Source organism: Fundulus heteroclitus, chromosome 2 (genome assembly GCF_011125445.2).
Source record: "Fundulus heteroclitus isolate FHET01 chromosome 2, MU-UCD_Fhet_4.1, whole genome shotgun sequence".
NCBI classification, from domain to species: Eukaryota; Metazoa; Chordata; class Actinopteri; order Cyprinodontiformes; family Fundulidae; genus Fundulus; species Fundulus heteroclitus.
The window spans coordinates 18299184-18315653 of record NC_046362.1 but is presented as its reverse complement, the minus strand read 5'-3'; the positions used below and the strand labels follow the sequence as shown (position 1 = coordinate 18315653).

The following is a 16470-nucleotide window of genomic DNA, read 5'->3' as shown; positions in this document are numbered from 1 at the left end:
CTGGAGTGTGTCAGCAGTTCCTGTAAGATGAAGACATTAATGCTATATCAAGCAAAGATTGAGTAATACAAAAAGCTGTTATCAATTGGCTTTCTTTATTGGGGGGGGGGGGGGGATCCAAACCAATCTGGACCTATGTGAAAAGTAAATGTTTGAGAAAAGTAGCACTAAGTCTTTCACATTACTGTGGAGAAATGTTGCCTGTCCTTTTTCGCCAAATTGTTTTAATATAGCCACGTTGTAGAGGTTTGAGAAGTAAAACGCCTTTTCCTTATTGACAGCACAGTGTTCTGCCCTGAAATAACCTCACTGATACAAAAATCCTGTTTCACAGTACAGAGTCCTCAGGATGACCTGCAGAGACCGTCAGAGAGAAGAAGTCTGTTGACACATATCCAGTCTAGCACCTGAGCCTGCGTCTGTTTCTCAGTGCTGTCAGAGCTGCAACCACAGCAAATGCCTCATATCTTTAAGTCAGTCTGCTATTGATCTCCTCAGGCCTCAGGCTCTGCCCTACCTCTGAGGACTATGTCGGTGTCTGCTTGGGTTAGACAACAATCTGCTTGCTTCTTTTACCCCAAGATGAAACGGAAATGGAACGATTGAATGAATGGCTGTATTGTCATCAATACATAATGAAATTAGGAGCGCTGCTTCTTCCATGCACGTCACTTTTGCACAATACTTGCATACACAACATGTATGTACAATGATTACTAAATTAAATATAAAATGCATCTATGAATATGTGATTAAAATTAGACCCTGTAGACTTATTTAAAGTATTTTTTTCTCACATCAGGTCTCAAAATGTAAAAAAAACATCTGCACCAAAACCAGTGACCTATCTAAAACTAGGACAGTCAGAGTAAACCAAACTAAAGGCTGGTTCACAGGACAGAATTTTTATCCCGATTTTTCGCCCCGATCTCCCTCTTCCGAGAGGCGCCGATTATCAGCGTGTCTCTTAAGAATATCTTAAGAGAATATCCTGCCATGTGTGGTGTGTTAAGAGCGATTGGTCCTCTTGGTGGAACGTTGGGACAGCTCTGACCTGAAATCAGGGATATTCAACATGTTGGATTGTCTTGCCCCAATATCTAGCGTGTGTGATGTCGTCCAAGGACAAACGAGCACGAATTCTGTAGAATGTGACATGTAGCCAACCAGAAAGCGAGGTGAGGCCTTTATTTTATAGTGCAGAAAGCGTAAATCCTCAGGCCACATTGTCGCCACTTCTTTAACCAACACATTTCTACTGGTTATGTTTTTTTCTCTGTCAAAGTTAGTCCACAGACCATCGGCATTATTCTTCCTGGTCGTCCATCGGTATTTACTTCGAACTCACTTCTGATCTTGAGAGGATTCGCAAGATTTCCCATCTAATTTCTGAATGATCTTAAACGAAATCTGTTCGTGTGTGGTGTGTTGTGCTTGCCGTCTGACCGTAAACCACACACTGAACGAGCAAACCTGTTTTATCTAAGATTCTTTTTATGGTTAGGTGTGGTGTCTCTCGGGCTTTGAAAATCGACCAACTATTTTGAAATACTTCCATGAGAACCAGGATTTCACAAGCAGCTGTAGGAAAACCATTCAACAGGCAAAGTGAGTTAAAAAACATAAAGATTTTGCATTAGTTTAAATAGGATTTTCCTTTACATTGCTTTTTGCAAACTTTAAGCTGTGCTTCTTACTGCATGGCTTTCTTTCAAGAATGCCTTTCTCCAGCCTGTCTTCTCATAAAGGGGAGATTTAAGAAGTGCTCAGCTCAATATTGTTCTGCAGATTCTCCCACTCAAGCTGTGCATCTCCACAGCTGTTTCAGGGAAGCCAAGAGCCTCTTTGTTACTCCTCCAATTAATATTCTTCAGTGCTCCATGATGTGTTGACAGCTTGATCTATCTATCTATCTATCTATCTATCTATCTATCTATCTATCTATCTATCTATCTATCTATCTATCTATCTATCTATCTATCTATCTATCTATCTATCTATCTATCTATCTATCTATCTATCTATCTATCTATCTATCTATCTATCTATCTATCTATATATGTATGTATATATATATATAGTTCTTATTATTTTTAATCCTATCTCAGCTGTAAACATATACACAGCATTCTCCCTGTCTGACCTGTCTGCTGCTCTCCCTGGTCCTCATGATGCTGGTTGCTCACTGATGCTTTCTTAACAAACGTCTTAGACCATCACACAACACCTTGATTTATGAATCAATCACTGTATTTACTAATTAGGCAACTTCTGAAGGCAATTGGTACCACTGGATTTTCTTTAAGGGTATTAGAGTTAAGAGGGCCGAATACAAACGTGTTAAACTGTTTGGAATCCACATCTGTTTGTACTTCTGTTCAAAGATGCACAGCTTTGTGTTAGTCTGTCATACAACGACGGCAATAAAATTCACTAAAGTTTGTGGTTGTAACGTGACAAAATGTCAAAAAGGTCCAGTATGAATCTTTTTGTAAAGCACTGTAACATTCAAAGTTGTGTAACAGGTGCTCCAGTTTATCGTTGTATGAGCACACAACAATTTGATTCATAAAGCCTTAATATTATTTTTCCAAAAGGTGGGAGAAGTTTTTATAAGCTTCTCCTGGGATGTTTTTTTTTTTTTTTTAAACCGAAAGGAAAGCTGAGTCCATTGCTGCTCACTTTAACTTCAAGTGTAGTTTGTAGTTGCAGGTTCGGGTTTCACTAAGATCTTCTGCTTCCTGTTAGCACTGGTAGGACCCTGGGGGCTCACTGGCTGAGCTCCGTTCGTCAGGCTCAATGGTGTTGTGCTAATCTACATGACCTGTGTGACACCGTAAACCTCATGGATCTGTCAACAGGTTGCATTGCTAGCTTCTCACCAGTCAAGTTGGGTTTGTTTGATTCCCACAAGTCAAGCCTCATCATTCTTTCGCGCTTCAGACAACACTTGCAAGCTTGTGTACTGCATGATGCATTGTTTCTTGTTTTTTTATTACTAGCTGCTGATCTTAAAAGCGCTACACATGTTGAATCCCGTAGTGACACACTGCATTGTGCCTGCCTGTGTCTTTGTGAGACTAATGCTGCTTTCCATTTGTCCTCGGAAGTTGGAGCTGTGATTGATGTCACACCCGAGTTTACAGCGTTCCAGTTAACAAAGTCAGAGGGTGTGTCCAAATTCAGGGGGTGCATCCTTCGTAGGACCCGGCCCACGTAGACTACGTCTGCCGTCGGCTGCAAAAACACAAAGACCGAAAGAGAATGGCTGTGAATTTGGACCGTCTAGCCTTCACCGGCTGTCCTCGCCTAGCAACCGAGACAGCATTAAGCACAGCTGTGAAGCCAAGCTAACCGAGCCCAAAGGCTGATCTCGCTGTCTCCACTAAATAACTACATGGTTTTTATTTCCCCTTTACAGATTCTTGATTTTACATTTCCTGTTTTGTTTAAAAAATATTGTTGTTTTATTATTATTTAATTTTACTCTCAATTAATTAGTCGGCTATTTGTAGTTCAATGTTTTTTATATATTCATAGATTACAAAATATACCACCAAATTAAATTATTCACAAATACCATTTGTTTAATTCATTAGTAATACGTTTAACAATTTAAACCCTAATCCCAATTTCTCACTATTTATACAGAATAATAATAAAAAAGTAACCTGATATTAGCATTAGATATCGTCTGACTGAATTATTCTTGCTTTAACCTCAGCGTGGAAAGCCAGAGGAAGTTTGAAAGCAATGTCCCGGGTTACAGGCACTGTTTCGGCATAGTGAGTCTCGCCCGCCTGGTTAGCTGAAAGCCGGCAAGGCGAGCCGGCTGTTAGTGTAGCGGGAGCGGAGATGTTCGAATGCGTAAGAGAACTTTTACAGTTAAGAGATATCAATACACCGAGCAGATATTTCAGGTTTCCACAGCTAAATTCTTGCCTAAAAACTTAACTTACCTTTATGAAACAGTGCAAGATATAAAACTTTATTCACAGCTTTTCACTCCTCTCCACCATTGCTGCCTCTGTTTAAACAATTGTCTTCAACCTGAAATGAATCATGGGATAGGATTAGCCAATCCTTCAAATATGTGGAATCACGTGTAGATGGTTGGAAATGAGACGGAACAGACTGGATTCACTCTCCCTGCTGAATGCGCGGTCCCGACATGGGGGACACAGATTCTGGTGGGATAACTCGTTTGGCACAACAGAAGTCATAGATACACAAACTGGAGAACCAGCGCAGTGAATCCACGGAGCTGATTGACATTAGGTGGAATGTGTAGATTTATATTTTTGTTCGGGAGAACACTGAAAAGGGCTTGTCTAGGCCTAGCTCACATAATGCTGGAACGTGTTAGCTATTACACAGCCCAACCGTACCTCTGGCAAAAGAAAACCTTACCTTTCCACAAATACAGCTTTCTTTCCACCAACTTTCAGGCTTCAACATTTCAACCAACTTCTCAGTTGTTCGACGCTGTGCTTCTCGAATGAAGCTTGTTGAAATGAAGCTCCTCATCTTCCAAAATAATTAGTGTTACAAACTTTTGCAATTTCTCGGTTTGTAATTTGCTTGTCCGACCATCTGGGGAACTGGAGTTGATTTCTGGGGTTTGGTCATTTAAGAAATGCCCTATTCTGTCTGGCTGGCCAGGCTACCTTCATATTTGGACAGCCTTCGGCGCATCGCAGTGACATAATTCAGCCTTCAAAGGATGCAGCCCCGGAATTTGGACACACCCAAAGAAGTCGGGAGACCAATGTAGCGATGGCCAGGAAAGCTTTTGTAGTACCTCTTAGCTATGTCGTTTAAAGCTGTACTTTTCACATTAATATTTAAAAGACATTTTGATTTGTCATTGCAGTTGTACACTCAAACAAAATTTGTCTTTTGCATTTAACCGATCCGTCAGTGAGCTGGGACAGCTTACAGCGTCCGGGGAGCAATCTGGGGAACCTTTGGCTCTTTGGTGCGTGGTCCGGGAAGCCACAGACCCATTCTGAATTCCTTCCTGAATTTCTATTGTTTACCATTTAGTATTCAGTGCATCGCTGTGGCACATTCACTGCAGTTAGCACTTCTCGCACTTAAGCAGCAATATCAATGAGTCATCACCCCTCAAATAATGGGCCTCAGTCTATGTGAGTCAGAAGCAACAAAGTGGATAATTTGTCTGCTGGAAACTAATCAATAGTTAATGTCGTGATGAGTGAGGGGTGTCACTGGAGCTGTTTGCAAAACAAAACATTTTTCAGCCTTTGAAAAGCCAGTATTAGTATTGCTTGTATAAACACACATATATAGATTTAAATGCTTTATAGTTTAAAGCAACCCCTAAGTTCAGCGATGATGCAGAATAAAAAAATAAAATAAATTAACTATTTTAACTGAATCAATCATAGTAGCTGCTTTATTGGGTTAGTCCTTTTTAGACAGGGCTTGACCCCTTTTGCCTTCTGAACTGCATTAATTCTTCACGGCATAGATTCAATTAGCTGTCAGAAACATTCCCTAGAGATTTTAGAGGTCCATATAGACATGATAGCAACACACAGTGGCTGCAGAACAGTAGGCTGCATATTCACGATATCCATCTCCTCTTCTACCACATCATAAAAATGCTCTGTTGGATTGAGGCCTAGCAGTGGCGGCTCTGGCATGATAAATTCAGTGGGGCACAAAAATTCAACATCTATAGCAGCAACATTTTTTTTTTTGTGTGATGCAGACAACCTGACATTGATCCATTTCAGATGATCTTGTTAAGAGCAGAGGATGGGAATCCAGGTTCAGAAAGTTTTGTTGGGAGGTTGGGAATCCATCAGGCATGTAAAATAGGATTATTTTCATTTTGTATCCCTTAATATATCTACTTTTTAAGCCACAAGTTGAAAACCACAAGCATAAAATCATCAGGTAAAAGTTGCGGCTGAATCTACAAAGATACATTTGCTATTACCAAACAGTTCATACAGTGTTTTACAGCAGCAACACATTTGTTCCTAAATAAACATGTACACTCACACCTTTGGGACGGAGCGACATTTCCAGACAATGCAGGTCTACCAGCTTGCTGTGTTTGCTTTGTTGCAAGTGCACAACTGAACTATTGCCTAAAAGCTGATGAATGGCAATAAACACAGACACGGAGCTTTGAGAATGATTAAGACAGAAGTTGCTCCTTGCCACATGCAATCCCTGTATATTAAAGACATCTATAATGCTATGTGTAATAACATATCTCTATTTATGCTATACTATGCGCACACAAAGGTGTTTGCTGTGCAGCTGCAGTGTAAGACTGGATAAACATATACAATGTACAGCCTTTTTAGCTGCTCTTGTTTGACAGCATTGGAGCAGAAAAGGAATTCATTACACGCTGTACACATGTCTCGATGCCTTCATGAGAGTTTGTGCCTAGTGCAGATGTCTGCACAAAGAAAAGAAAAATAATCATTTGATATAACACATGCAGAACACCAGGTTGGCGCATTCACACTCTGCCAAAAACCTGGAGCTAAAAGACAGAAACGACTTAAATGACAGTCAACTATGTTGTCGGGGACTAAATAATTTAAATCTAAAATTACCATTTGTTGGAAATAAAATAGTAAAGAATTATTTTTATTTTATTTATTTTTTAATGCCCCTTAAACTGTTTGGTTTAAAGTAATATACATTATTGCTTCTGGGCAAACAATTAAGACATAGGCAAATGATCTTTTACCAGGATTGTTATTTTCAGAGTGAGAATAATGCAAAGCACCCATCATATTGGTTGCTTTTTTTGTCTGATTTGCCATTTTGTTTTTGTTTTTCTTGCGATCCAAATGTGCACGTGTCTTGCTAAAGGATTCACAAATTTTGTCACACTGCAACTACAAATTTCAATGTTCGGCCCTCAATAAAATCTACTGTAATAAATTTCATTCGTAGGTTGATTTATCAGTAAACAGAGTCCACCTCTGTCTAAATCGAACTGGTCTGTGAGGGCCTCAGATGTTTCTTAGAGAACGTTGGCGAACGTTCTCTAAGACTAAGGAGACTAAGGCTGGAGAGAGAGCTGAGAAACAAGGCAAAAGGTATGAATACCAAGGAATAGTTTAAAGCAGGAAATGACTTATGTCATTGCATTTTTTTCTGAGGAATATATTTGACTCAATTCAAAGGATTACACTATAAAATAAATCATGGAAGTTTAATTTAGTGACTTTTTGATTTTTTTTTTTTTTTTTTTTTTTTACTTTTATTAGTGTCATGTTGACAGGTGAATAAAGATAATCCGATTTAATCTAAAATCATTCAACAAATGGCCTGGCATTCAGTACACTGCCACTGTGGTTGCTTATTTGCTGAACACTTGCAATGCATACAAAATTGAACAATCCAATTTTTTTGTTTCTGATAAGAGTAGCAGAAAGTAGGATCGCTTAAACATTGTTCATATGTTGTGAAAAAAAAAAACAGTAGGTAGTCATTTCACAATTACTCTAATGCCAGCAAAACAGAAAACATTCACAAGAGAGGTGGATGTCTTAAATGTTTGAGGCCTGCATAGAGATATTACCATTGCAGAGTGCAAACAGTATGGCATGTATTTAGTCTTCGTGAATTTATCTAGTTTAAAAGTCTTTAAAAAGAAAAAATCGAAGGTCAAAGTGAACAGACTTTTGTTTTTACCAGCCAGATCGAAGACATTTCAGAACCGCTAGTGGTGACAATAGCGCCGGGGCTCAGGTTTCTGAGGCCTCAGCTCGGCTGCCAACTTCACACCCCTCTGTTTGCTGTGTGTGATACAGGGCGAGTCCTCCAGAGGAGAGAGGTGAAAGGGTAACCTGACACCGCCTGCTAACACAGCAGCACACCGACTGTGTATACAATCAGTTGTGTTGCAGTAACATAACTGTGTCAGTGGCACAACCAGTTTGCATGATTCATAACTTGACATGGCTTCTAGCGCTATCACTGTCAGGAAACTGCCAGCAGGAAGCTGAACTTCCCCGAAGTCTGACGTAATTTTAGACGTCTGCTGTTTTCACTTAACCTTTTGTTAGCATTTCTTTTCTTTTGTTAAATTTGATCTTTTGATTTTATGTTTTTAAGTAATATTATGAACTGCATTCTCCTTCCAAATCCGTGAGTCTCTGTATTACCTCCCTCTGTTACAACTCTGGAGTCAGGACCTCCTCAGAGGAACTGATAATGGACCATTGTGAGCCATGAGCGCACAGGAGCCAGATGATTGAACACTGAATTAACTTTCTTTCAGAGTGACTCTTGAGTGAGCTGAAGTCAGTGGGTTCATATGAGTTTCAAATTCTTGCCTGCTTAAATGAGCCGATGTAGCTGGGACGTCTTTGAAGGTGTTATTGTTGGGGTGTTTAGGGGTCTGCTGGATCCAGTTAAGTTTAATCTGTACAGAGAGCTGCATCTCGTGTCTAAAAGCAGCAATAAATACAGTATCAGCAAGCACCATGGCAATTATTGTTTCTCGGTTTGTTCAAAATACATAACAGAGGTTTTATACTGTCACTTTACACAACCTAGTCTTTATACTGAGGGTGTGTGCATCAATATGAATGAAAAGCAATGCTAAGAAAAGTCAGCGGCTTTATGCTCCATTCTTTAAATGCTGTAAAAACACAATACTGCATCATTGTCTTACTCATGCACTCTATCCCAGTGACATTGATTGCATAGTGAGAACATGCCTCTTTTGGAAAGTCTACGTTTACAGTCATCGCCTGTATTCATCACAGACACTCCTTAACTTAAAAATTGTGTTGATTCTTGTTGAACTTTTTTTCACATTTTGTCACCACAAACATTGTGATTTTAGGTGACAAACCATCACAGAGAAGAGCATGGATTAGAAAGGAGAAGAAACAGATTCATGATTTCAAAATTGTTTCAAGAAAATCTGAAAAGTGTGGCAGACATTTGTATTGGTCTCCATTACTCTATAACCAGTCCAATCAGTTCCCTTTAGAACTAACCTACAGTGTGTGAATTAATCTCAGCATAAGCACAGATATAACAGAATAGCAGGTTTTTACTGAACATAACTGAGAAAAATCTGCAGCAGAAAGACCCGGAAGCACGCCAGAAAAGTCAGGGGTTATGTTGTGAACACACCATCTAACACGGTGGAACCTGATGGTGGGAACGTTATGCTGTTTGAGACAGAGAAGCTGGTCAGAGTAGTTTGGAACATAGAGGAAAATAGTTACAGGAATATCCTGAACAAAAAAAAAAAAAAACACGTTAAGAGTCTAAAAAAGACTTGAGACTGGGCCAGAGCATAGGAGGAAGCCAAAGGGGGTGGGTGGGGGGATGGGTCTCCAGGCACCCCCACAAACTTTTACAGCAACCTTTATTTTGATATATATAAAAATAAAACCGCAAAAGAGGAAATCCGCCATTCATCTAGGCAAAAACTGTACATTTATACTTTAAACCTCCACCGCCTGCCATCGCCAGTGCAATGGTTTGGTCCATTGTACCAGCAGCTAAGACTCAACATGGCCACCTGTGGAGCAGAGGAGCTGTGAGAAGCACAAATAACTAATCTCTAGTAAGTAACTACTTAAAAAACAGAACAATCATACATTTTGTTTACCTCCACATCTCAATGGAACGAAACACAGTAACATTTGGATTTAGATCTTTGATTTAATGCATTACAATGGCCCAGTTAAAGACCAAACCGGTATCAAAGTAAAAGTCTGGGGCATGAAATGTTCACAGAAGCTCTCCATCTCATATAACTATTAAGAAGGATGGGTGGAAGTGTTGGTTAATAGAAGTGCAATGCTGGAAGGGAACAAAACTCCTAAAAATTTGCTGCTGTACTTGCAGCAAAAGATGGTTCCAGGAATCTCAAGAGGGGCTGAAAACAAACGGTTGGCTAGACTTTCAGGATGTTTTTTTATTTTTAAACATTCTGAAAACCCTGAACCATTTTTCTTTCACATCAGTGGATTTTTTTTTTTTTTACAGGAGTTTTTTCTAAGTCTGGTCATCTCAGGCACTCTCTGATAATATTTAAGGGAACCGAACGCAGTCGAAAAATATAAAATGCAGTTTTTTGTGATATCCAGGTCTTAATAAGTATAGAAAAAATGTAATTATATAAAAATAAAAATTCTGTCCAACGGTCCTTTTTTTTTTTTAAATTAAAACTTTTTTTAACATTAGTTAAAAAATTCCGGACATGAACTGGTCTTATCTTTTATATAGCTATTGGATTAACCCTTGAGGTGAACATTTCTGGCAACCAAAAACAAAAAGTACACAGAGTCATTGACAGCAACAGCTCAGTCAAATGCTTTACGCAGGAAACATGAAACAAATGGAGGCACAGAAGGCCTTGGTCAGGAGACGGTTCAGCAGAAAGAGAAAATCAAAGCGTACATGTGGTTTAAAAGACAACCACGCAAACCCCAAGTTAGCCCCAAAGGCAGCACTTCACCATCACACTTTGGATGCTATTCTATTCATTTTATCTGCTCCATGTTAGCCCAGCCTTGTCCCCCTTCTAAACTCTAAATGGAAACAAAGAATGTGCTCATGATCTCCCAGAAACAGTGTGAGAAAATGCATTCATTAGGAAATCAGGGAAGAGCTAAGAAGGATAATCATGCGTGGTCTCTGTGACGCACACGTGATACAGGAAAACCACTGTACAAACATTTATGGCTCCTTTAGAGAAACCATGCAGAAAATCTAACGAGAGCCTGATAACAGTCTGGAACTTTGTAAAAAAAAAAAAAAGAAAAAAAGGAAAATGTGCCCTGCTATTGATCGCGTCTATCTGCTTCTTTTTTTGGGCAGAGAGCCTGACATCCCTGCGTGGGCTCCATTACTCTACCAATTGCAGCTTCTGGACATCAGAGACAAACCAGACCCGTTGACGCTGCCCATCGCTGACCGCATCCGCATCGGCAACCAGAAGAGAGAGCGGGGAAACGTTCACTTCCAGAGAGAGGAGTACGGCCTGGCTGCCAGAGCTTATTGCGTGGCTCTGGAGGTGCTGACCACACGCAGCAAAGGTAACGCCGATTTAATCGTGGGACACCTTTCCATACTGCTGGCCAGAACAGGGACATGTGAACAGGTATAACACAGCACCTGAATGGAGGGCTCCGCCATCCCACGCTAATCGCAGCGTCTCCATGCGGGGCCGCGTCCGTCTGGCGTAAACGCTTTCGCTTAATACTTTTGCACGATCAAAGCCAATCAACTTTCCCACCATTTCCACCTCCTTAATCACTTTAATCATCGACGAGGCAGAGAAAGCCCGAGGTGGAGATGCGGCTGAAGAAGAAGATGAAGAGAAGAGCATGGATTGCCTCATAATGAGCCAATAACGGCAGCCCGCTGAGAGAATCCAACGTGGCAATGAAAAGAGGAGTTTGTCCACATCATCCAGATAATGTAGTCAACGAGAAGAAGATGAAGCAGGAGAAAGGCCAAGATATTCATTCTTCCCGCTGAAGATCATTTAAGGTTCTGTCAGAAGTTAAAAGGATTTAAATCTAACTTCAAGTACAACAACACAAACCTTAGATTCACTCAACTTTATTTAATTAGGTAAAAAGATGTTTTTTTTTAAAGTTTGCATGCTGCCAAAAACCCTGGCTGAGGTGTTATGCAATAGTATTCATCACTCAAACTTTTCCAGACTTTTGACTACAGCTATTTTTTTGTGTGTTTCACTGGGATTCTGTATGATAGACCAACACAAAGTAGTGCATAATTGTGAAGCTGAAGGAAAATCTTACATAATTTTCCCTTTTTCTTGCAAATACAGATCTGAAAAGTGTGGCGTGCATTTGTTTGCTTCCTTAATCCCTACTATTTTGAAAACGCACTCCGTAACTATTACATCACCAATTCTTTTGTCTTATGACTCTGTCCACTTTGTAAACGCAGAGGCTGAAGTTGAACATCAAATGGGACGCCTTATCGCTTTCTTTCAACAACAGATTTCCTCTTGTCCCTTTTCTTTAAGGTCTACATTTGCACTGTGTGCAACTAACCTATCAACAGATTTTCTCACCTGAGCTGTTGGTTTTTGCAGCTCCTCCAGAGTTACCATGGGCTTCTCAGCTGATTCTCTGATTGATGCTCTTCTTACCCAGTCAGCCAGTTTAGGTGGACAGCCATGGCCGGTTTTTATTTTTTTATATTGACAGACTGAGCTCTGAAGTCTTCCACCTCAAATCCATGTCTAGTTTCAAGTTTCTAGTGACTGAAATAAACATTTTCTCATTACGTTAATACAGTCTTTTTTGCCAAAAAAAGAAAGAAAAAAAATGTTCTTGCTGAATGTTTGGAGTTCAGACCTGAACTATTTGTCCTTAGCCGTAATAGCAACCCCAGCAGCATTATCATGTAGAACACAGTCTTTCATTTGAAATGAAAATCCTTCATAATCAGACCTCTAAAAAATAAGAATACAAAGAATAAGATGCTATTAAATTCTGTATAGAAAAACTGAGGGGAGGTTCTTCGATTTTCATACTTTAGGTAATCACTTATATTTCAGGGATCATTGCATCAGACGTTTTTTTTTATTTGATCGCGCCATATGTTTTCTTTTAATGCTTACAACTTATGTCCTTTTGGTGAAAAAACACCAGAAATAAAGCAACATATATACCAAATATTTTGAATATGATACAACAAAAGGAAAATCCAAGTGATATTCAAAATGTTCTTTTAGTTCTTCTAGTCCCCCCCCCCCCCCAAAAAAAAACATCCCTCAGAAAAACAAACACAAAAACCAACACTTTAAAGAACAAGCAGCTAAAATCAACCTCGTGGTTAAACATGGCGCAGAGATGCTGTTCCTGTGATGCTTGATTTTTTTTTTTTTTTTGTCACCCAACATGTACATGTACATTGAGTAAAATTCCTGGGTGCTAATAAGCCCTCGTTGCTTTGGTCAATACCTCATTCAGCCAGACATGTTTTGGGTCTGGTGGCAAAACTATGCAGGAGGAGAAATATCACATCTAGCCAAATTAAAAAGCGGAGCATGAATCAGCTGCATAATGACACCCACCGGGAATTTCACCTTCAGATTCATTCCTTTAATAAGAATTTCAAAAAAGAACAACCCTTCCCCTACCAAGATGATTTATGCAGCTCCATTTTCTCCTCCCTTTTTTTTAATAATAAAATTAAATCAATCCCGTCTCAAGTGCAGGAGGGCATGCGAGTGAGCTATGCGCCTGTCTCTTTGCAGACGGCAACGATGTCGGCATGAAGGAGGAGGAGGAAGAGGTGCGGGAATACCGGGTGAAGTGTCTGAACAACCTGGCCGCTGCTCAGCTCAAGCTGGAGCAGTTCGACGAGGCGCTGCACACCAGCCGGGACGTCCTGACCCTCCAGCCGGACAACGTCAAGGCCCTTTTCAGGGCCGGAAAGGTTAGCGTCGTGTAATCGGTGAGAGATGCCATAAAGCATCTCACCTGATCTGCCTTAGCTGAATTATTTGAAGGAAGAGCAATCTGTTTAATTTGGAATTGGATTTTATTATTTTCGAGAGAAGTGGTGTCGGTATGTGAATTCCAGCTGAGTTGGATTTACGGCTACGACAGCCGAGCTCACGCTGCAGCTCTTCTTATTTCTTTCAGCTGCTGTCAGATAAGGGCGTATACGATGAGGCCATGGAGGTGCTAAAACAGGCCTTGAAACTGGAGCCGACCACCAAGGTGAGATCATGTGGCTGAAATAAGTTTGTTTTTTTCTCCCCCAAACCTGCCTGTAAATTATTCACACACACAATACTGCACCTCCACAACGATCAGAGGCCCCGAATTTCCCTGAAGTCAATAGAAATTCAAATGTAGGTATAACCAGAGTACCTTGCAAAACTTTTTAAGACACCTTTAACATTTTTATGTTTACAATTGACATCAATTTATTTTATTGGGACTTTCTGACGCCAACACCAAGTAGACGTTTATTGTAATGTGGAAGGAAAATTATACAGCTTTTTTTTTTTTTTCAAATAAAATTGAGTCAATACTTTATATAATCTACTTTCAATACATTTCCAGCTGTGAATCCTTCTGAGCAGATCAGCTGTCCACATCTGGAAGCAGAAATGTTTGCTCAGTCTTCTTTGGCAAAGATCTCAGTCCAGTTTGTGGAGCAGTTTTGGATTACCCCCCTGGACTTTGACAAGACCATTCCAACACATGAATGTGCTTGTATCTAAACCATTCCACAGTAGTTTTGGCTGCATGTTTAGGGTTGTTGTCCTGCTGGAAGGTGAACCTTTGCTTCAGGGTCAGCACCATTCAACAGGTTTTCTTCCACGTTTGTGGTATATGTAGCAACCTCCATCTTCCTCTTCGCTCTGTCCTCCACAGCATGATGCTACCACTATTTCACACAGAGATGGTGTGTTCAGGCTGACACGCAGTGTTAGTCTTTAATCCTATGCAGCACACTGCATATGGGCCAAGATTTGTGAAACCCATGTAACCTTTTCCTTCCGTTTTACTTGTAAACACTTACCGTTGGTCTATCCCACATGTCTGCAGCTGAAGAGCCGTATGTAACTCTATAGGCCCTTCAGCATCTTCTAAAAACTTTGGCCAATTATTTTGTTTAATATGGATATGTTGAATGTATATATATATATATATATATATATATAGATAGATAGATAGATAGATAGATAGATAGATAGATAGATAGATAGATATAGATAGATAGATATGCATTTATGTATGTGTGTGTGTGTGTTTTCTTAATTTAACTAAGCACATTTTCTAGAGTATTAACAAAGAATAAAGAAAACAATCCTTAATGGCTCCTTTTTTCAGGGTCACATAGCTTTAGGTATTCTAGACAAATTTCATTTAGCAGGACTGAGGGGGAAAAAATCCAAATGAGGAGCACAAATTATTTTTGCTATATGCTGTGTGGTTTATTCCTTAGATTAATTTTAATCTAAGTAACTGGTTAATTTAACTTCAGTGAAGACACATTGTCCTGAAGAGGCCCCAACTGAATTCTGTAAAAACTTGATAAATACTTTAATCTGTGGTTTATACAATGAGCCTGACTCTTCAAAGAGGTTCAGGCAAAACGCACTCCTTTCATGAGCTAGTTATTGTCATTCCAAAGTCCCATGCTGTCTATTCAAATTTTTTTTTTTTAAGAAAAACTGTTTCAGTCATGAATTTATGCTACAAAACTTATTTTGCTGTATTATAGAGATTTCTTTCCACATCAAATCCTAGAATTTACAGAGCATAAATCTAATTTGTAGTGGCTGGGCGTGTAAGGAGAAGTTTCCATCAGCTGTTTACAAAACCCTGCTGCCCGTGTTACAGTGACCCGACAGACAGGGCAGGGTGCCACCTTTACCAATGTGCCTTGGCTTGTTCATACAAGTTGAACACATCTGCTGCTTTGGTAAATGCAGCCTTAAGCAGAGCAGTCAAGGAGATAAGCTGGTTTTACTGCTCTCGAAGAAAGTAAGAGCATTTTTATCAGTTTGTTTTTCTTCTTTTTAACCCCTCCTTCTTTAAAAGAAACTAAAATCCGTAATCTTATTGACAAAAGATGTAGCTCATTTATTTTTCATGAATATCTAGGATAAAAGTGTAATAACATTTGCTTTTCCAAAAGATAAGATTCAGGGGGCCCAAAAAATGTATCTTTCCACAATTACAAACTTTTTCTAGATTTTGGACATTTTACTCCAAAATATTTTCCTATCTGGTTTCTATTTCCTGTTTGTTTCAGAAATTCTTCAGAAATGCTCTAATCCAACATTTATAATTGTCAAATCTGGACAATATTTTCTTTCACTAAATATGGATTCTTTAAAGTATAGTCTGTGATTGGTGATGCTTTCCATTTGTTTTTTGTTTTGATGTAATGCATTTTTATTTTTTGCAGTTTAACAACCTCATGTCCAACTTAATATTCTGATCCAAAAGGATCCAGAAGCTAAAAAAGTAATACAAAAACAAAGAGTTTGAGAAAAGGTAACATTTGATGAGGCCAGCAAAGACACTGGACCACATTGACTCATAAAGCAAAAAGCTTTTTTTTAATCATCATTTTTTGCTTTAGCTAGTTCAATTAGGAGTAAAGTCTGCAAGGTCAAAAATCTTTTCATACTCAATTTTCTTCATTCCACTCTTGACAAGAATCTAATTCTAGACACTTGAAGACCGTAGGAACCCTGCAATTGTTTTTAAACTTGTTTGTCCAGCTTTACACTTCATAAACACATCATCTGAAAGCATTCTTAAAGATATATTTTCTTCTTCATACTCAGGCAATCCACGCAGAATTATCCAAACTTGTCAAAAGGCAATCAGGAGGCAAAGATATGCAGCAGTGGAGAGTCAAACCGGCAAAGGTGCTTGGAGATGATATCACACCATTCCTCATTCCATCTAAGAAAAAGTCATCAGTAAGCTG

At 39.4% G+C, this 16470-nt stretch overlaps 1 protein-coding gene across 3 annotated transcripts in view; it reads left to right on the top strand.

The window, feature by feature from the left end:
- Positions 1–16470, top strand: part of fkbp16 (FKBP prolyl isomerase 16) — a 52297-nt gene that overhangs the window by 33614 nt on the left and 2213 nt on the right. For 2 of the 3 annotated variants that reach the window (XM_036149955.1, XM_036149950.1), the window contains exons 5-8: positions 10846–11063; positions 13265–13446; positions 13656–13733; positions 16325–16462. In XM_036149955.1, coding sequence (XP_036005848.1) covers positions 10846–11063; positions 13265–13446; positions 13656–13733; positions 16325–16462 — 616 coding nt within the window. The remainder of the gene's footprint in view (positions 1–10845; positions 11064–13264; positions 13447–13655; positions 13734–16324; positions 16463–16470) is intronic. The other variant, XM_036149960.1, reaches the window with a different exon arrangement.